This window comes from Siphateles boraxobius, unplaced genomic scaffold, assembly GCF_051911475.1.
Source record: "Siphateles boraxobius isolate OS27281-9 unplaced genomic scaffold, OSU_SipBor_1 66, whole genome shotgun sequence".
In the NCBI taxonomy this organism is placed as follows: domain Eukaryota; kingdom Metazoa; phylum Chordata; class Actinopteri; order Cypriniformes; family Leuciscidae; genus Siphateles; species Siphateles boraxobius.
Window position 1 is genome coordinate 9,475,554 of NW_027509193.1, and position 21,365 is coordinate 9,496,918.

Below are 21,365 nucleotides of genomic sequence, written 5' to 3' on the forward strand. Positions count from 1 at the left end.
AACCTGTAATGTTGTGAAATACTATTACAATTTAAAATAACTGTTTGCTATTTGGATATATTTTAAAATGTAATTTATTCCTCTGATGGAAAGGCTGAATTTTTAGCACCATTATTTCAGTCTTAAGTGTCACATGATCCTTCAGAAATCATTCATATGGTTTTTAAACACCACAAGAGTGAATAAATGACGACTATGTTAATTTGGTGAACTGTCCCTTTAAGTATAAACAGCAGGCAAAGCTGCAGACCGAATCTGCAGTGGTGCTGTCAAGATGTGTGCACAGCAAATGGGTTTAATAAGAAAACGGAGATGAAAAAGCAACTCTGGCTCTGTGCCTGCCTCTACTCCAGGTCCCTTTGCTGCAGCGTTCAGGAATACCCATTTGCGGATCCGTTATCAGAGCAAAAAAAGTTGGCAGAAAGGGAGGACCTCAGAGTACGATCCGTATTGCTGAAACATTTAGAGAAACATGACCTGAAGATTCAAGATCATGCATGAATAATGTGGAAAGCAAACCCAACCCTGCAACCACCACTTTGGAGTGTTAATCATAATGTAAAGATAGAAAACAGTATACTAGATTATGAAGTCAACGGGTGAGATATAGTGTTTCTTAAAAGGGTTGTATCACATTTTTGAATAATTTTTTGTCCCCTGAGGTCTACGTATAATGCTAGTAAAAGTGTGTGTGTGCTAAAAACAGTCGTATTGTAGTGTTCACTGACCTTCATACACTGTAAAAAAATATCTTCTAAATTACATTAAAAATGGCAGCTGTGAGAGCCTTACAGCTATATATTTTGGTGCCTGTATATTTTATAAACAATCTATTTGAAGTAGCAAAATGTGCCTGGTACCTTATGTACTGATAACCACAATAATAATACAGGTGGTACAATACAAAGGCACATGATGAATCACTTCTGGGAATATCTTTTACTGTTCTTCAATTCATAGTTTTCACATTATGTTGGATGGTGGATGGACATATGGTGATGAATTATAATATGATGTTAAACTACTTACACTGGTAAGGTGTATTACAGTTCATCAAGATTTGTATCACAGCATTTTTTCAGTATATTCTCTGTAAAAACTACAAATATTTTTTACAGTGTAGAAATGATTTTGTAAACATTTTGAGCTACTGCACCTTTAAGCGCCCAAAATCACACACAAAATTCCCAATAACACGGTCTGTGCTCCAGCTAGTCCTTTTCATGTCTAATATAATTTAACTCCATCATCTTCAAAATTACACATTACAACAAATCAGCACTTCACAGTTTTATGCATCAGACTGAAATGCCCAGGGATCTTATGTAAAATGTAAAATACATACTAAGGCGTTTCTCATCAGCCAAAGTGTCACAGTTGCTGTGGTTGCTAAAGTTCAGAGCGAGTTGTTTAAGCAGTTTCATTAAATGATATTAAATGATCTTGTTGGATTGGGGAGGACGTTTTGAGTTCCAGTATGTTTTTCTAGTACATTGAGCTCTTTTATGACCCCTTTTATGAAAGTTTGGCTGGTTAACATTGTCCTGTTAGGCCTTGCAGCTTGTCATTGCTCAACAGATTCTGTTAGCAAAAGCTGAAGTTTTCAAATTGAATGCTTGAACGCGTCAACCAAAAAATTGACATTAATACGATTAGGAATGCTACCAGACAGCTTTCTTCAGATATTACAAACTTCTTTGGAAGGCACATGTGTGAGAGCTTACTAGAGAGAATGTTAACGGAAAATGCTGTGTGATATAATGTGAGAGCGATGAAGAAGTGGAGAACAGAGGCTTCAGTGTGCCCCGTTTCTCTCTCTCCAGACAGCAAGCGCTCGAAGAAGAAGACTGCTAAAGAGAAACGGCAGCAACAAGAAAGAATGAAAGAAATAAACGAGTGCGTTGGGCATTCCAGCGTGACCCTGGCAACCTTTCTACAACAGACTCCCTGTGAGTTATCCAAGGGCTGACGTTCTGCTCTCCCACACAGAGGGGAAAAAATCTGCTTGCTGCCTCGGCTGGCACTTCTTACCCCAGGAACTAGAAGTGGTTAAAGGTGCATTTAAGACCAAGAAATACAAAGACTTTGCCTCTCAAACAACACCAAATAACTCTGTCCCACTCAACTCAGTCAAAACAACACCAAAGAATGCTGCTTCTATCTAGTTAATGTCCTAAACGAATAAAAAAGATACTGGCCAGTGCTTCATCCACTTGTTTTGCTGCTCCGTAACAAAGAGAGCTCAGAGCGGGACACATTCCATACTGAAAACATCTGGGATAATTATGAGGAAATTACAGCTGAAATAAGTGTCAAACCACGAAGTTTTGTTTCAGAGCTTAGGTTGACTAAAGCAAGCAACAACAAACACAAATGCCTTTAGTAGGCACTACTAAGCGATTATGTTACATTGTTGTATTAAGCTTTTTTTTTTTAAGCACAGAATTTTTACACTAGGAAAGACAGTGACTGCAAAAGTCTGACCTAATGGTTAAAGATCGGAGCTGAAACCCGAAAGATTTAAGATCAGCAATGTGATGTTTATCAAAACACTTGTCATTATAATAAGTGTATTAACAAGTCACTTTGGATAAAAATGTTTGCTTAATAACTAGTTAGAGGTTTGTTGTGCCTTCAGATTGTGCATTGTTTGTGTTTTTATGTGACATTACTGTATAAAAATATAATGGCATCATATTATTAGTCAGTATTATAAATATTTACATTGTATATTTATTTTTACAGCCTAATTATTATTCATTTACCTCAGCTTATCTAAAGCAGAAAAAAACTATTTAAAATGGTTTCTGCATTATGCTTTTGCTTTAGTTCGTGTGCAAATCTTTATAATAAAAACTTGGCATAGTGTACTGCAAATATTGCTCTTATGATAAATTGCTTGTGATGCACCTCATTTGTAAGTTTCTTTGGATAAACGCTATTAGCTTATTATCTAAATAAATAAAGGGAAATGTTAATCAGTAAAGTATTGGTTATAAAAACCAATAATGCTTTATATCACTAAATCAGTACGAGTTTAAAGGCATATGTAATTTGTCATCATAGCAAACAAAGCTACAGAGAGACCTTTTGCACAGTCCATCATTAACTATTATGCAATCTTTAATAGCGCTTTGTTAGTCATCCAATAATGCTATTTCTCAAGATATAATGTACATCTCATACCAAGACAATCTTTGCCAGCCTAAATTAAAGAGGTTTTTAAGATAGCAAAGCTGATGCAGAATGCAGAGCTCTATCATAAAAAAGATAAACATCACTTAATGGCTCACAGCATGTGAGGCCAGCTGAATATTGTCTTTGAGCAAGAGCACATTTTAAAAGACATCTGACAAGACAGAAGCACCTCTGACCTCCTTTTGTAGCCAGTCCATCTCTCCCCAGGAGCAAAAATAACTGACGACAGGCCACTGAGAAACACCAAAAAAAATCAATCAGACTAGAGAGAGAAAATCAATGGAGGAAACGACAGATTTTCCCTCATTTGACGCCAATGCTTTTAGATCTGTTACCAATGCTTTGTAGTTAAGTGCTGATCCCTTAATGTGTCATGCACATGTAGCCTATTATATAGCTACTGCTGATAGATTACTCGCAAATTGTAGCCTGTTTCTGATTCCAAACTACATGATAGAAATTAGAAAGTAATGTAATCCATTACACTACACATTTCAGATGATATAATCTGACTACTTTTTGATTACTTTTAGATTACTTTTGACCTAACTCGTTTATCACATTGAATTGAATCGGATAGGGTTTGTGAAAGAATCTGAACAATATGAGGGCTAATCAATAAAGTAACTGTAGTCTGATTTTAAAATGTAATTTTATCTAATTACAAGTACTTCATTATTTACAATTACTTCATTAACCAGATTACATGTAATCAGTTACTACTGCAGCACAAGATGGTGCAATGCAAATGATAATAAAACCCTGATAAATGCCATCCTAACTCCTTCACAAAAGTGCTAGAAATTGGCTTGAATCTACCAACATGCTGAAAATATAAAACATCAATGACAAAGCTGTCTTTGTCACATCCAATTAAGTGCACATCTGGATATTGGCTAACCTTTAAATCTTTACTGAAAGTCAGATTTTAATATTGGCCATCAAGTCATATTTGCCTGACTGCTGTTATATAAGATGCAGCAGTCTAACCTCATTTTACACCGGAAGGCTTGTAAATATGGTGTCTGGGTTTGGCCTGGAGGTGTTAAACACATCAATACAATCATTCACAATCTGAAATGCGAAATGATTCCTTTTGAATACTATGATCCAATGAGTTGTTGTAAAAAATGCTTTAAAACATTGATACATATCATATAATTTCTTACATTCTTCTCCCTTTTTGATCCCTCAGCTAAAAATGTTGAATAATCATGTCACATAATTCTCAAAATAGCTGACCAAGTCTGATTGGTACTTAAGCCAATATTTTCCCTAAGAATCATTGCAAACTGTTTTAAATGCCAGACAAAAGAAAAAAAAAAGCTTCAACTGCAAAAGTCTTGGTGTTCTGTTTAGTCACCAAAAGCTACAAGCAAGCTTTTGTTAATGCTCTCGCTTCCTAACTGAGAAAAATAACCAGAAAATGGTCGGAACATGAAGAGGTCCTTAAATCACCAGGCACTTAGCGCATTTCATCGGGTCTTTACTCTATAACTGCACATGTTTGACAGCCTTTTGCCCACAGATCGTACGTCCACGATCTGACTGTGTGCAGTACTAGCCAGCCACTGACTGAGGGGATGGGCAGCAAGAACTGTTTAACAAAATGAGGCCATACATCACTCAATAACCTCACCTAAAAGCTAGCCAAAGGCCCTCTATAGGATTTAAACAGTCCACCCCCTGTTTTTCAGTATATTATTCAGCTTGCCTAACAATGTCTCTGTCTGTCTTTCTCAATCAATGCACAAGAGTGGATCGCAATATATTAAAATCATTTTGTTAATTGAAATAAAATAAAATATAAATTTTATTTGATTTTAAATTAAAGAACTAAAATTACTAATTGTGAATAAATAAGGCAGCGGCTATTTGCACTAAGTGTAATGAAAATAGTGATACCCGCAAAACACCCGTGACAGAAGAACCGACCAATAAAGTAATGGAGGGGCACGCTATGGATGCATTTCTGTTTAATCAGAATGGGAGTTCTTTGGAGGAATTTGTTGGAGTTTACTTGCATCTACATCAGGATGTTTACTGGGAGGAGGAGTTTTTGAAGCAACGGTTCTGGAGAGGACTCGAAGATCCACTAGCCCAGATACTGCTGCTCAAAGACTTAAATCGACCTTTTATAGAGTTTATGGACAGAGCTCTTTGGGTTTGTGGTTCCTCTCTCACTGTAGCACCAGCCGATCCAGAGTCAGCTGATCCAGGGCCAGTCGCATGCACAGCCAGCCCAGAGCTTCTTCCACCGCTGGTCCCATTCAGCACAGAGTCTTCACCGCTGGTCCCGTCCAGCACAGAGCCTTCACCGCTGGTCCCGTCCAGCACAGAACCTTCACCGCTGGTCCCGTCCAGCACAGAACCTTCACCGCTGGTCCCGTCCAGCACAGAGCCCTTTGATCCTGCGCCAGAGCCCGTTGATCCTGCGCCAGAGCCCGTTGATCCTGCGCCAGAGCCCTCTTTGCGGCTGGTCCTGCCCAGCTCAAAGCCCTCTACGCCGCTGGTCCTGTCAAGCTCAAAGCCCTCTTCGTCGCTGGTCCTGCCCAGCTCAAAGTCCTCTTCGCCGCTGGTCCTGTCCAGCCCAGAGCCATCTTCGCCGCTGGTCCTGTCCAGCCCTGACACGCCTCCGCCCGGAGCATCAGCCCGTTAACCTCCACAAGTAAATTTTGCCATGGCCTCCTGACCAGTCTGCTCCGCCATGGCCGCCTGGACCATCCTGGAGTCCGTCCTGCTGCACCCGGTCCTCCTTCCCGTCACGGACTCCAGGATGCCCACCCCCCCTCCCGTGTTCTGTCTTGTACGGCGCGGGTCGCGCCTAGCGGGAGGGCGGAGTTATGTCAAATTCACCGCCTTCTTTGTCTTTGTCATCACTACACTTCCCAGGATCCCGCTTGTCTCCTCACATGAACTCACTCCCTCATTATCCACCTGATCCTCGTCATCATCATCTGTGTCACCTGTCTTCACCTCGTTAGTGTTCATTTGTACTTGTATTTAGTCTCCTTCTGTTCAGTTAGTCCTGGTCGGTTCTAGTCTGTATATGTTTAGAGTGTTTAGTGCATGTCCTTTCTGCCAACCTGCCTGTATCTGTTTATTCTTTTCATTAATTTGAGTAAATATTGGAATTAGAGCTTTTGCCTCAGCCTGCCTTCTTCTACCCGGACAACACCCGTGACATATAGTAGTTAGATGCTAATTATACTTATAAATAGTGGCAGATACTATTTGAACCTCAGTGTTGTTGTACATTAAACAGTATGCAATAATAAAGTGTAAATTATTATATTTATTACAATTTTTAAATGGATGTCGCCTTATTTGGACAATAAAGCCCTCCCTAAACCTTACCCTAACCGATAAACACTTTATTATTAAACACACATTAGATACTTTTTCACTTTTCGAACATTTTGTTAATTTTAATTGAAAATAAATGCCTTTCCGATTTGATATGTGATGGGAAAAGGAAATCAGTGGGTGGAGTTAGTGTAAATAGCCTCGGCCAACAAGGTGGGCTATTTGCACTTAGTGTAACATAATATAAAAATAATAAACATAATAAAAAAATGACTGATGATATTAAAAAACAAAAACTAATAAAAGTGACAAAGCACACGACTAACAAAACATAAAATAAAAACTAATTCTATATATTTATAAAAACAATAAAAGTAAATAAATAAAACTAAAATAACACTGACTGAAATTCCAATGGGATTCAATATCTTTTAATAAAAAGGTTTTCAAGATGTTTTCAGCATTGTTATTCACTAAATTAATCATTTTTATTCAAATGGACCAAAACACAGTAGTATGCACCAAAAAAATATTATTGAATAATTTTAAAGCATTAAAGTTATGATTCAAATACTCACTGATGATGATTCAAATTATAAAACCAAAAAATATATTGTAAATATGTGACATTTACTGTACAGCTCAGCCCTATTGATTACCCAGCAGCTCTTGACATCCTTCTTCAGATACCGTGGAATGACGCATCAGTTCTGCCATTAGAACAAAAATGGCGTTTTAAGCTATGATGCCATGCTAGATTGGTTTAGGCATAGTTTGGCTCTGGCTAAAGCAACTCAACATCCCTCTGTGTAGGAGGCAACCGAACGGATGCATCAATGGGTTTCAGTCTCTCATTAAAAAAAAAAACCCTGCACTGCCCCTTTAAGGCAGCATTTCCTTTTTTTGTCAGTTTCCTGCTGCGACCTGATAATAACGGCCTCATTCAGCAAGGCAACGACAACACACAGCTCTATTATTCCCTGTGTTATTGCCTGGAATCAGTGCTACCTTCAGCTCCATCACCACCTGTAGTGCAGGGCCAGGGAGTAAGACTTTCTGGATTATGTGAAGTGAAGAGAACGCAACTATTTTTAGCAGCAGGAATGGACACAATGTGTTGAGGTTGTGAGCTGCTAAAGCACACATATGCCAGCTGAGACAGTCAGACAGAGTCAAAATACAAGTTCATTCCTGCTGTTGAACAGCAACACGTAAGTGCAATTAGGGCTGGGCGATATGGAGCAAAAAATATATCTCGATATATTTTGCTATATCTCGATATACGATATAGATCTCGATATCTTTACAGGAAAAATAACCCAACAAAAACTAATGCAAAAACAAATATGCCAAATACCACAGTCTTTTTTTTTTTATTGAAGTGCAAAGAGGTAGGCAGTTCATGTAGTCCAAAGTGCTTCTGCGACATTTAAAAAAAAAAATCCCTGTATACAAAAATAATAATAGTATACAAATTAATTGCTGTATACAAAAATAATTGCCACCTGTCCCTTTTTACCGGGATTGTCATCCTTTTTAATAACATGTGCCGGGAAATGTATCGTTTTCGAAAGGCTGTGTGAATGTTCAAACCATGGTTCAAACCGTGTAGCGTGCGCACGGCAGATAGGGAGAGAGCACCGTGTAGCGCGCGCACGCCAGAGAGGGACAGAGAGCGAGAGACCTTGCGTGTGTTTGCTAGTGTGCGTGTGTGCCTCAAGAAGTGCATGTAAGACAGCATTTAAGACGATCTTTTTAGACGAGTTCTGTAGCCTCCGGGCTAGTTGCGGGCGCCGCCATGTTGAATGAGACAACACGCGAGGGGAGGGGGAACAAAAGCAAGGAGGCGGGGGCGAGCACAGCGCAGAGAAGACAAAGCGGCGAAATCAGAATTAAATATAAACAATATATCGATATATACGATATGTCAAAATCCATATCGTGTTTAAAAAATATCTCGATATATTTTAAATATCGAGATATCGCCCACCCCTAAGTGCAATGTTACGGTGTGGTGGATTACTGTTTGGCATATCTTCTTTCTGAAAAACTGACCTGTATACTTTGATGTAGGGTAGTTGCAAACTGTAGTAGGTGTAGGATTTACTTGAAAACAAACTTGTAGGATTTACTTGAAAAGAAAAAGCTATAGGAAACAATTTTCATTCAGAAATTGCTACTACATTTCACAAACAGAAACAGTAAGTAACACATTTATAGTGTATGTCTTAAAGGGGAGTTATGTAATTTGTCTATGCACCATAGGCTACAAGGCTAGTATTAGTCAGAAACCAGCAAACTTGAATATCACTTCCTCTGTACTGATTTTCTTCCCGCCTACAGTTATGTATAAGGTAAACCTTTCAGTTTCTATACTGTTTTAGGATCTGATCGCATCTGAACCCAGGTTTTCTCACTCCTGAAATGAACTGGTACCAGTGTTAGATCACCTCCAAAAGTCAACTTCTACCAACACCTCGGAGTTAACCACCTCCTGCCCTAAAATTGCTGTAGCTCTTCCTGTCTTTGAGAGGAAAAGAGAGTCTGTCCACGACTCTGGACTCACAAAACACTTAATAATAAGGGCACTCTATGAACTAGATGTGAACACTAACCATCAACAAAAATAAATGGTATAATGAACAATGACTAGGCCTATTCATGCAAGCAACATTCAACAACATGGAACATGTTAACATGTAAGCAACAGCTGTGAAATGTAAAGTTAGTATCAAAATGTCTAGAACTGTTTGTTTACAGATGTTACATTTAGGTATCTAGGTATCTATTGCAGGTATTACCAAAATGTCTTTGCCAGCCAAACCCCTTTGCAGTAAAATATTAGGCTACATAAAAGTACCCTCTGAGATTTTAGATTGGAGAGCTGGTATTTACAGGTGTTCCAACCTGATTTGTATTGAATATCTGCAATAAAAAGGTCAAAATGCAGTCAAATGTGGTTAAAAAAGCTATACATTTCAACCATTTATTCTGCTTTCAAGTATGTTATCTCTACACTAGGAACAAAAAGGAACCATGACAGCCACAGTTTTGCAACACAAGGCAAACCCCCTGGTATAAAATCCCCTTGACATCAGTGAGATTACACAGCATTCACTTTAGATTCAGCATGCCTATGGTATGCCTTCACTGGGAGCTGGCCATTCCCATGCTGTGAATCTAGCACCTGAAGAACAAAGTACCTGACCGTTTTGGTAGCGGTTGTATGTCTTAAAGGGCAAAACACTACTTATCCCTTTGTTGAGCTCATGAACAGTTTGAAGCGATGGCGCTCTGATAGTGTTGGTCATCATGTGAAGGTGCCATTGTCTCAAGAATAAAAATTCAGATGTGAAAGTCGCCAAAACAGAGGAACAAAACCATGTGACTCTCACGCTAAGAACACTGTGCAGCACCTAAATAACCATGCAGTCTGAAAACAGCCAGCGAGAGACGGCTCTTAAACCAGCAGAAGTGGGCCGTCAGCAGGGCTAGTGGCATGCGTGTGCTATATCAAAGTGCTGACGGTGCCCAGAGGTGACTCTGCAAGCAGTGAAGCAGTCCTCCCTTCATAGAGAATCTGTGTCTGAACATTTAAGGAGACAAAGGCATCTACTACTTGTGCGTCACACCAATAACAAACACACTTTTAGGCGTAATTCCCCAAAGAAATGCAATCTTCAAAGACTCGCTTCTACTTTCCTACTCCTGCAGCCATCCACACCCTGCCAATCCACATTATTCATTCAAAATGGTGGCTACAAGCTATCATAATTTACCCCAGAAAGCCTCAAATTGAAACTGTGCCCACAGCTTTTAAGGTGGTGTACACTGCATCGCGAATGCATTCAATTTATTAAACAATGCGTCCTTACTTTCACACATTTTAGGCACTTACCTTGATGGGGTTTGTACTGAAACAAATCTTCCTGCTGGGGGGTGGTTCATCTTCTACAGGCAACCCAGGGATTTCTGAAGAGCTGGATTCTGGTTCATAAGCATCATCTTCCTCAGCCTCCTCATCTTCGTCCAGCTGACTTCCACCAGAGTCCTCTCCGATCCCGCTGTATGCGCTGATGTCCACCAGATCTGCTTCTGAGATATCCTCTCTGTGGGATTCCTCCTCAGCATAGGCCTGTCCAATTTCCTCTCTTTGTTCAGAGGGCTCATGGCTGCTGGTGGCCTCCCCGTTTTCCAGAGAGGCGTGGACATCCGCCTGTACCAGTCTGCTCCCTGCATCCGGTGCTGCATGCTCCCCTGGTATGGAGTCATTGCTTGATGTATTCTGGATCTTCTCTGACCTGGACGTATCGAAAACTGTGCCAGCACTGTCAGAAGCAACATCCTTGGATGGTTTGCTATTGGCTCCATCAGGTTGGATGCTTGTTCTATTCTTCGGACTCCCAGGTGCAGCTTCTTGGTCTATGCGCTGAGCTCCCTCATCTTGATTCTCTGTTGGAGAGAAGGCTCGTGCCTTTCTGGTGGTGACTTTGGAGTTGATTTCTTCCACCTTGGCCGGTGTAGAAGGCAGCGGGGAGGTTGAGGATGGTCGGTGAAGGTTGTTACGCTGATCTACTCTTTCAAATACTGCACTTAGCTGGCTGACCGTAGGGGACACTGCATCTGCGGGACAGTCGCCTGCATCCAGCCTGTCCAATGACTCAGTGCTGCCATTGAAGCGAACCACCACGTCCAGACGACTGTCTTGGAACCCTGACGCCCGCTCTTTCTTTAACAGGATTCGATTAGTCGCTGCCTGCTTCTCCTGCATGTGACGTTGTTCAAATATCTTCCGTGTCTCCTGCAGCTTGGAGATGCCTGTGGTTGATCCACGGGATCCGCTACCATCAGTCTTTCCATCGAAGCGGCTAACCCGCTCTGACACAGTCCCGCCGAGTTTGAGCAGTGCACTGTGATCCACATTCTCATTAAGACTGCTTGCTCTGGGAAGGGACAGTCGGATCGTCTGGTCTGGGGCTTTGGCCTTCGACGGATCCTCTTCATCCCCGGGAGAACCCATCTGCATGAACATGTTCTTGATGCGGTGCACATTGGAGCCGTACCTGCGGCCCCGGCCCTGTGGTCGAGGTTTCCCATCCTCCCCATTAGCAGCACTGGAATCTTTTACCGGCTTGAGAGATTGAATTCCAGCCTCATAGGCATTCCTGTGCGGCGATGCACTTCTTGCTACAAGGGTGGTGCTAGTGCTGCCGCTGGCTGCAGATTGGGGTTCAGTCTTCATCATGGTTAATCAAACAGCAGTAAAGACAAGCAGAAACAGCATAGCCCTCTGCTTCTCCTCCTTATTGAATGAATAAGTAGAGGCAGCCATCAGGATCAGTCCATCATCAGCCAAAAAAAACAGAAGAAAGTAGAAAGTATGAATAAGACAAAAATAAATTACATATTTTATCAGAAATATAAATCTATAAAGGGTGGCCCTTTAAACACTAAATCCACACTTATAAATATGTGAACTTCATTTTATTATTAGATTAAATATTATGGGATTAATGAATTAGGCTAAATCACTTTGTAAGTCATTTGTACGTTTTTCTCATTTGTAAGTGGATTTGGATTAAAAGCATCTGGTAAATTAAAAAATATAAATGTAAAATATTAAACCAAGTGGCATCTGCAGACAAATTAGCCTATGCTAGGCTTGTTCTCAGAACTCAATTTCATACATAAAGTAAAAAGTTAAAAGAGACCTGGTTTGATATTTTGCATCTAATGCAATGGCATTAATTTATTGACAAATCAGTAGGGGCCACAAATACCATAAACAGTAGCCTAGCTGCTATAAAAAATTAAAAAATACAGGCTCAATACATACAAATTTGAACAATATTAAAGACTGTAACGGAAACAGTTTAAGCACGATGTGAAACACTTCCGTACTCTAATTTCTTTGAGAAGTAGGCCTAGGCTATTTTCAAGTACAGCCCACATCTCACATAACAATGCTTTCAAAGCTTTTCATAACGTTAAACATAAACTATTCATTTTGGCAGACAACAGAATTTCAATATGACTGGCAGCTGTGCTTTGGAACATGGTAGCTCATTTCTAGATGACCTAAGAGGGTGATTAGATGACAGAACATCTTAAACCAGCAACAAACCATCTTAAAGTGGTCAAGCTGGTTTTTAGAGAAATTTTTCAGCTTGAAATAGAAAATGACTAACTATAAGCCAGCTACCATGCTACAAAACGCAGCTTCAAAAGGGTTGGATCTCTGTAAACGTCAAATTTATCTTTCTGTCAGATAAAGGAAGTCAGATCATGAACGAAACCGTAAACAGAGGCACAAGAACACGAGACCATTTCAAGTCATTTGATATATATTTAACGGTGCACAAATCCTTGGGAAATACCATGCATACTGGAATGGACAGGCAGGCTTTGTTGTGATCCCATGCTGCTGCTGATGCCAGTAGATTACTTATCTTGGCAGCATGAAACAACCAGCCTTCGGGCGCCGAAACATCGGCTGTCGTTTTAATTTCGCTTTGATCGATAGGTTCCTAGTGTGCAAGACAAACCAAATCGCTGATTAAAATGGTAAACTGTAAAATATATATTTTCTGCGCCGCTGATTGTGTTGAAGGAGAGTCAAGAGATTGAGGCTGCAGCCTGTCAAAACATCACATTAGGACCCTGCGGAGCGGGCCGCTCTCTCGCTCTCTGCAATGATGCCTCGACTTCCTGCATCCTCTACAGTCAAAATAACGGTTTTACCGTTAGAATCAAAGAAAACGAGGAAAAGCGCAACATACAATGTGCCGCGCTCTCCTCAAAAAACGGAACGTACCTTGTTTCTCGTGTTCATCGAAGACTCCGTCCTTTAATCAACGCAAAGTCCATTGGTTCGCAAATCCATTGTGTCCACGAGCCGTTTTCGCCCTCTTGATTTCCCCCCACGAGCGTGTGACGCGCATGCCCCCCTCCTCCTCTCTCTCTCTCTCTCTCTCTCTCTCTCTCTGTCTCTCTCTCTCTCTCTCTCTCTCTGATTCAATATTCAAATAGCTTTGGCATCGTGAAAGAATAATAGTAATAAATAATAATAATAAAAAAAAAAAAATAAAAAAAAACTCTCTCTCCCAGCTTGTGCCCTTCTCTCCTCTTCACAGCAAGTAGCCTACACAGAAGCATCGTATATTATTTTAACCTTTTAAGCATAATACAATATGATACACCGGTAACTTGCACAACAATATTACACAGCAGCAGCATTCAAAGTAGTAGTACGGTCGGTAAGCTAGACAGAAGCAAATATTTTATAAAGCATAGGCAACCATGTGTAGGCTATATTAGATAGGCCTACATCCCGTTTTAATAAACTTCCTTTTCCTGTATTTCTTTATTTTAATATTCTTATATGTATATTCTTTATATTTATAAATAGATGTATAGGGTACTTCTTTAAATATGGTATATTCCATAAATGTGAATTCGCCCTATTTTATTTTATTTTTTCCTTGTTCCCTTCCTTTATTTTATTTTCCATTTCTTATCATTCTTTAATTCGACCTATTTATGTTCTATTTCAGGACTAGAAATGCTGCTGCTGACAGATCCTGCCAATATACTGTATGCTACATTCTGAAGAGACAGACAGACAGACAGACAGACCGATAGATAGACAGATAGATAGATAGATAGATAGATAGATAGATAGATAGATAGATAGATAGATAGATAGATAGATAGATAGATAGATAGATAGATAGATAGATAGATAGATAGATAGATGCAGATATATTTGTACTGAATCTTTTGAATCTCTAAATCAAACCACTGCAATGCCTACAAGAAAGACACACTGACCCTCTTTCTGATCGTAGGCAAATACTGTCGTGTAGAGAGCGACATCGTGTGGGGAGTTTTAGAAGTTCAGAATATTCCTAACCATTTTCCAGACTGTAGCCAGGACAGCGGTATGGAATCCCACACCCTGGGGAGTCTTTGTTACACTTTCATTCTGTGATTGTGGAAACCGTGTCTGTGGGCTCTGAATATGGACTGAAGATGAAGTAGGACAGCCTTTTCAGCTCCATTTGCATTGAAATCTGACATGCTTCTGCAAAGAAATTTGAATCATAAAGGGATAAAGAAGATTTTTACTCAGCCCATGATGTTGCACACTGCAGGGACAAAAGATAGACAGATCATCAGTGACAATCTTGTTTGTTGGCTAGGTATCGTGCACGGGAGCTATGAGCTGGCCAACAAACACCCATATTATTTGACTACAATATGACTTTTTTAATATTTTGGATTGACAATGACCCGCAATATCAGTTTTTTGTAGATAACAAACTTGACAACAACATGATTTGTAACTGAAATGGTTGCACAAAAATACCACAAGCTGTTTTCATGCTTTACAGTTTTTCCATTAGAAAACCTGAATGTCCATAGGCTACTATGAAAACAGTTAATTCAAAGTTATACTGTTTATAGAGAAGTGTGACTCTCTCATTACGTTCCTGGTGACAGCAGAGCAGCAGGAGGAGCAGATGATTGAGACTTCCTCAGGGACTCTAACATTGCTAACATCTGTGTAGTTTGCCCCAGCAACACCTCCACTGCATATTGCCTGCCATGGTGACCCATATTTCCTCTGATACTAATCTCACTACTCACATAACACACACACAGATTCCCCCTGCACTGGGCTTTTATGCATGAGTGTGTTCATTGAACTCGGATCACACTAGCTATTGTTTGTTTGACATTGATCAGACTCAAACAGATCACATGGTGCCACCTCTGGATACTGAACATGCATCATTGCTCAGTTCATTATTATCCAGTATACATAGGTGAGTAAATAGCCCAAGAGTTGGTGACGAAAAAGGTAGCATGCTAGAGTCTACGTTAGTGTAGGCCTACGTAAAGCAGATTACTGATATTCAAACTAATTATATGTTAGATCCCCCGTTACCATTAAATTTGGCCAAAATAATAGTCTAATTTTTTTTAACCTTTTCCAGTTTTGCAGTTAGCCTACGTTGTTATGAATTGTGTAGATTGTGCTTAATTTTCCAGAAAAAATAATTAATCTTAACACCCCAAACAATATGCTACATTTCATGCCCTGATATAGGAATCAACGTGTCTTAGGTATTTGGTTATATAGAATTATTACATGGCTTGGTTGAATTCTAATGTAGAATGCAGTCTGTTATTTCTTGATAACAGACCGCTGCTAAGTATAACACACCGTTGCAGACATCCCATCCTGCACAAAGTCATTTCAGGGAGGTATCTCTTTTTGTTAAAAAAACACATTCACGCTGATTCAAGACCGTATTCGCTATAACAACCGCCTCGCTCTACATTATTGCCCTTCCATAGTTCAGTCAAAGAGTATAGAAGTACCAAGAGGCGAGACTCAATAGAACGTTCCATTGCAACAAACGCGTCCATGCGCAGAGCAGCAACTCCGCCATTTTGGACTGAACGCAACACAGCTGTCATAGAATTGAACGATACCGGTTCCAATTCAAAAGCGGTTAATGGAACTAAATAGTAGTTTCTAGTTTTTAATATCTCTATAGCCTAAACTAAAACGGCGTGTTGAATGATGTACAACAAAATAATGCTTATGGATCGGTTTATAATTAAACCATATAGTCATAGAGCATGACGCTGTCAATAGGCTATTTACCAATAACTTTTGGGGACAACTCCCGTTTTCATACAGCACAATTTTACAACACCAGTAACAGCCCATGTTCCTCATGAAATGATAAAGAAATTAATCGAAAAAGCCAAAACATAATGAACAGTGAGTAACGTTAGGTGAAAGGGACAACACATTAGTCAAGAGGAATATTTAATAGTAATAGAAGATCGTCACAAAATGAACAGTAATTAAATTGGTGATGGCAGATCACATCATTTCTGCCTGTATTAACTTACACACAACAAATCAAACATTGTGCAAGTAAAGTGCACACATTTACGTTACTACAAATAGAATGGCAATGGTAGGGTAGACTGAGTAGCCTACAGTTGAGACACTTTTTTGCGTTTTGATTTTTCACACAAAAATAGATACTGAAAATAAGTGAATTTCTACCTGACATGCCACATGACATTTCATTAGCTTGTAGACTAAGATATTATCAATCAATAATACCCATACGTATTTTATATTTTCCACAATTAGCTCATAAAAATATGGTGCTTTTTGTCTTAACTTTGTCTCAACTGTACCCATATGTGGTACAGTTGAGACAGTACCATGGTACAGTTGAGACACCCATTTTTAATGATGTAGGCCTAAAGGTAACTAAATGTTCATTGCAAATATAATAAATAAAGACAAATAAAGAAAAAAAAACCAATTGGGCAACATGTTTATTTATTCATCCATTTAAATTCATTCATTTTATTTAAATAAGCACTGGTTAAAATATATAAAACAGGAACAACATATTTAATATATTTATTAATAATAGGCCTACACAGTTTAAATATCACAAATATTCAAATTGTATTTTCATTTGCGTCCTATGCTGGCTAATTACGACGTTAAACCTGTTATCATAACCATAGGCGCCGATTTATGTTCTCCTCCGTGGGTGCTCATGGGCGCACGCCCTTTTAAAAAAAGTAACGTTAGGCCTAGTCAAAAAATGTTTGCATTTCAAAACCGAACGAGAAGCGCAGCGCCGCGTCTATGACAACCCGAGGTAGCCTAACGCACACCGGACGCGCACTTTGTCAGTTTATGGCCAGCAATATTGTAATGTTATGTTTAAGGACATTATGGAATTAAGATAATGTCTGTACTATGTTATGATTGTACTGTACAATTAAATACAACCGTTGCAAAGTCTGTCTGAACACTTTAACGTTACCTCAGAGCGTCCGTTAACTTTATGAATTGAGAATATCACCTGAAAATCCGATCACATCAGCAATTTTCATTCGGCAGCTGATTTCTGTAAATGAATGTAAAACTAAATGTATATTGCACCACAGGTTGAAGTCAGTATACATTAACGACAATTTGAGACAAATAAATGTAAATTTAATATAAAACTATGTAAATCGCGCGTGGCACGGCAGGATTTTGAACAAGGTCCTAAAGCCGTAGCTGAGTGTAAAGCCGAGTTACACTCATAGAGAATAATGTGTTTGAATTGTAAAAGACATGGCACTGCGCGACGCGCTGCGATTCTCGTCCGGTGTGCGACCCCTTTTAGGAAATGGACAGCCGCCGACACGAACGCACACACCTATTTACTTGATAATAAAGCCGTAAAGTAGGCTATCTTTCAACTCAGGACCATAGCTCAGGACAGCACCACTTCTCAACAAATACAGACAGGATTGGAGATCAAAAGTTTAACTGACACGTAACCGCGATCAGAGGCGTTTTCATCCGAGAAATGCTGTGATTGGTGTTGGAGCAGGCGACTGACAGCGACATAACCAATCACAGTGTGACAGACGCTTCACATAGCACCAACTGCAATGATTAATTTTAAATGAATGTAGCCTACTGGCAGTCTGACACACGTGGGTGCTCGGTATTTTCCGTGGGTGCTCGAGCCCCGGAGCACCCACGGTATCGGCGCCTATCATAACACTGAACAACTAAACAGTGTGTTTCTTAATAGAAATCTATCGCGGGTACAGTTGAGACACGTGTGTCTCAACCATACCCCGCTGGCCACTTCGCAAATTTCTATGGATTTTGCAATGATCTTGCATGACACAATACCATGAAATATGCCAGTTTTTAGAGTAAGGGGAGGCTGCAGACCTGGAGCCGGCAGATATACGCCCATGGCAGTTTTACGCCCCTGTTGTTCCTGATGCGTCCAGTAGGGGGAGGCTGTACAGCGACACAAATTGAGTTATGTTAGTAAATAATCTTCTTTTGTTTTTTAATTAATACATTTATTTATTTTGTATTGCAAATGAAATTTTCTTAAAAGAAGAAAAAAGGGACTTTATATCAGAGGAGAATATTCTTAAATCAGGATCATTGAATGGTTCTGTCTTTATAAGGATGAATCTTGCCCAGAAGACAAAGTAATAATACCGTATAATCAAGATTTTTATCGTTAGAATGAAAATCTGACAAAAAATTATAGATTCTGTCATTTGTGTGTTAAATAATCTGCTAAAGTTATTGTTGTTTAGCAATGATGCAACATTTATTATTTATAAACAATTAGCTTGGTATATAGGTAGCCTATCAATTCATTTCTATATCAATGGATGGGTCTATAATTTATTTCGAGAGACAAAAAGTACTTGACGGTCAGGTTTATGTTCTATCTGGCTTAATCTCAGCTATACCACGTGTAGGTTTAGTTGCCCCTAGTCTTCTCTACTCACTTTAAAATGCATTTTCTTTTTAATTTTCTTTTGTTGCCTGTCTTTAGCTTGTGTGAGATTGCCTCTTCTGGTAAGACCCTGTTTACTCCTTACACTAAAACATACTCCACATGGTTTCTGGGGGCAACATTACAGTAGATATTGGAAATATATGAACTTGTTTTTTTACAGTCTATGATGTGAACACACAAAAGACACATTTATAATAGGCATGTATACATGTATGTAAATCTCTCTCTAAGTAAAGAGTTGAACTGCACACTCACTCAAATATTTTGATTATTTCCAACATCATTTTTTAAAATAGCTTACTGGTCGGGACTAAAATGTAGGGTATGTGCACTTAATGTGGGTTTTATCATACTCTGTCTTTACCAAATTCTTTTTAACTTGCATCTCATAAAGGTGTGTGTTTGCTCTAGCTATAAGAAAATGAAAATCTATCTCTAAACTTATAAACACTCATTATTTTTTTATGACTTACAAAATAAACAACTTACAGAGACATACATGGACATGGTTTTAATGTCATTTTCAATTTTCTCTGCACAGCCCTTCATTGGTGGTCAAAAGAAATCAAAGTGGCCTGACACTTTTTTCACTATTGTTCCATCAATAAGTGCTTGTGGCGCTGTACTTTGAAGACCAGGAGCAAATTGATGCAATCCACACACACACACACACACACACACACACACACACACACACACACACACACACACACACACACACACACACACACACACACACACACACACACACACACACACACACACACACACACACACACACACACACGCGCGCGCGCACACACACACACACACACACACACACACACACACACACACACACACACACACACACACACACACACACACACACACGATAAAATCACCATGGATGTCCTTTTAAAAAAATAGTTAAAGGAGAGGGGTAAACCATAGGGGAGTCATCATAATTCATAAATGGTGTCAATAAAAAAAAAATGTGAACAACAGTTTTGTGTCTTTCTTTTAAATGGCCCTTGGAATTTTAGAAAAGGGATAAATTGTGTTTGTCTTCATAAAATGCTGTGTAGGATACTGTTTTGTAGCTATACAAAACATAACGACCAATAGAGAATGGTACTACAGCTAATCAAGGATCCATATAATTACACGGTACTGTATGGGCTAAATTTGGTTAATATCTGAATGTAACTATAAATTCACAACAACATATTGCACTCAGTCTTCCATATAAAAACCTATGGTGAATAGGCCTATAACTGCATTAGGTCATATACTTTTCATAACATAGTTGATCCTACTGTGTATTTTTAAATTTTCAATTCACAAAAACACATAGTCTTCTGTAGGCTGAGTGAAGAGAGTGAAGCCCAACTGAATAGCTAAAGACATTTTAATCCGTGCAGATCTAAACTGTAACGTTTATATTTAAATGAACAAAAAACAAACAAAAAAATGTCTATGTACAGGTTATTCATGTGTAAGAGTCGATTTATGTTATTTTGAAGTATATTCCCCTACTGGACGCATCAGGAACAACAGGGGCGTAAAACTGTCAGGGGCGTATATCTGCCGGCTCCAGGTCTGCAGCCTCCCCATATAGAGTTTTTAGGGCACAGAATAACGTTTGTGACGACACCAGTTACGTTTAACAGTCACATAAGGATAATAAGCTATTCATTGTGGAGTGTGCATGGTGAAGTGAACGAAAATTATTAGATTAGAAAAAAAACTTTTGCCGATATCTTCGGATCGGAGATGCGTCCGTTGTTCAAATTTCCCACGATCAAAGAGGACACTAATACGCATGTGCACAGCAAAAATCACAAGTTGTGCTTGATGCGCACGCAAGTTATTTAAGGTGTCTCAACTGTACCTATGTCTCAACTGTACCCAGTCTACCCTATATTAGCTGTTCTAACGTTATATGTTTTAGTCTTTAGTTTTTTTTACAATTTAATTAATCTTGACTGATAAAAAACTTTGTACAACATGTTACATTCGATACAGAAAGAGAGAGTTAATGTACAGATGACGTACCTTTTACAGTCTATGATACTCGGCACTGCCCTGAAGCGCGAAAATCAGGCTTTTAAACTGATTTACAACTCGTGAGTTGAGTTGCGTTTAATTTAGCCTACCTCAGCTAAATAAGATAGGCCTAATTATTCAAACACAACCTACAACTTCACTTTCTAATGTGACTAATGTAGCCTCGCTCGCACTGTTTATTTTTTAATTTAATTTGTGTGGAATTAGTCTCATTCGTTTCTTTGCTCTGGATTTGTGCATGTTTCCTGGACCGGTTCCTTTATCGGCCGGCTTTCAAGGCTACTGTCTGCCATGTACAGATAGAACCCGGTTTTGATCATTAAATGGTCTAATCTTTGCTTTTTGTGTTTTATTTATTATACTTAAAAGAAATATGTATATTCGTTTATTTAGTTTTTTTCTTTTTTCACAAATGTATGACTTTTGGAAGTGCAA

The 21,365-nt window shown here is 39.2% G+C and overlaps 1 protein-coding gene across 2 annotated transcripts in view; it reads right to left on the bottom strand.

Moving 5' to 3' along the window:
* Positions 1 to 13,495, bottom strand: part of ppp1r9ba (protein phosphatase 1, regulatory subunit 9Ba) — a 51,195-nt gene extending 37,700 nt beyond the window's left edge. Inside the window, exons 1-2 of one of the 2 annotated variants that reach the window (XR_013196752.1) lie at positions 13,319 to 13,470; positions 10,403 to 11,806 (exon numbers count right to left, since the gene is read on the bottom strand). Coding sequence is in view for 1 of the 2 variants with exons in the window: in XM_077212090.1 (XP_077068205.1) it covers positions 10,403 to 11,749 (1,347 nt within the window). In the remaining variant the exon portion in view is untranslated. Of the gene's footprint in view, positions 1 to 10,402; positions 11,807 to 13,318 lie in introns of both variants that reach the window. The other variant, XM_077212090.1, reaches the window with a different exon arrangement.
* Positions 13,496 to 21,365: the final 7,870 nt, after the last annotated feature.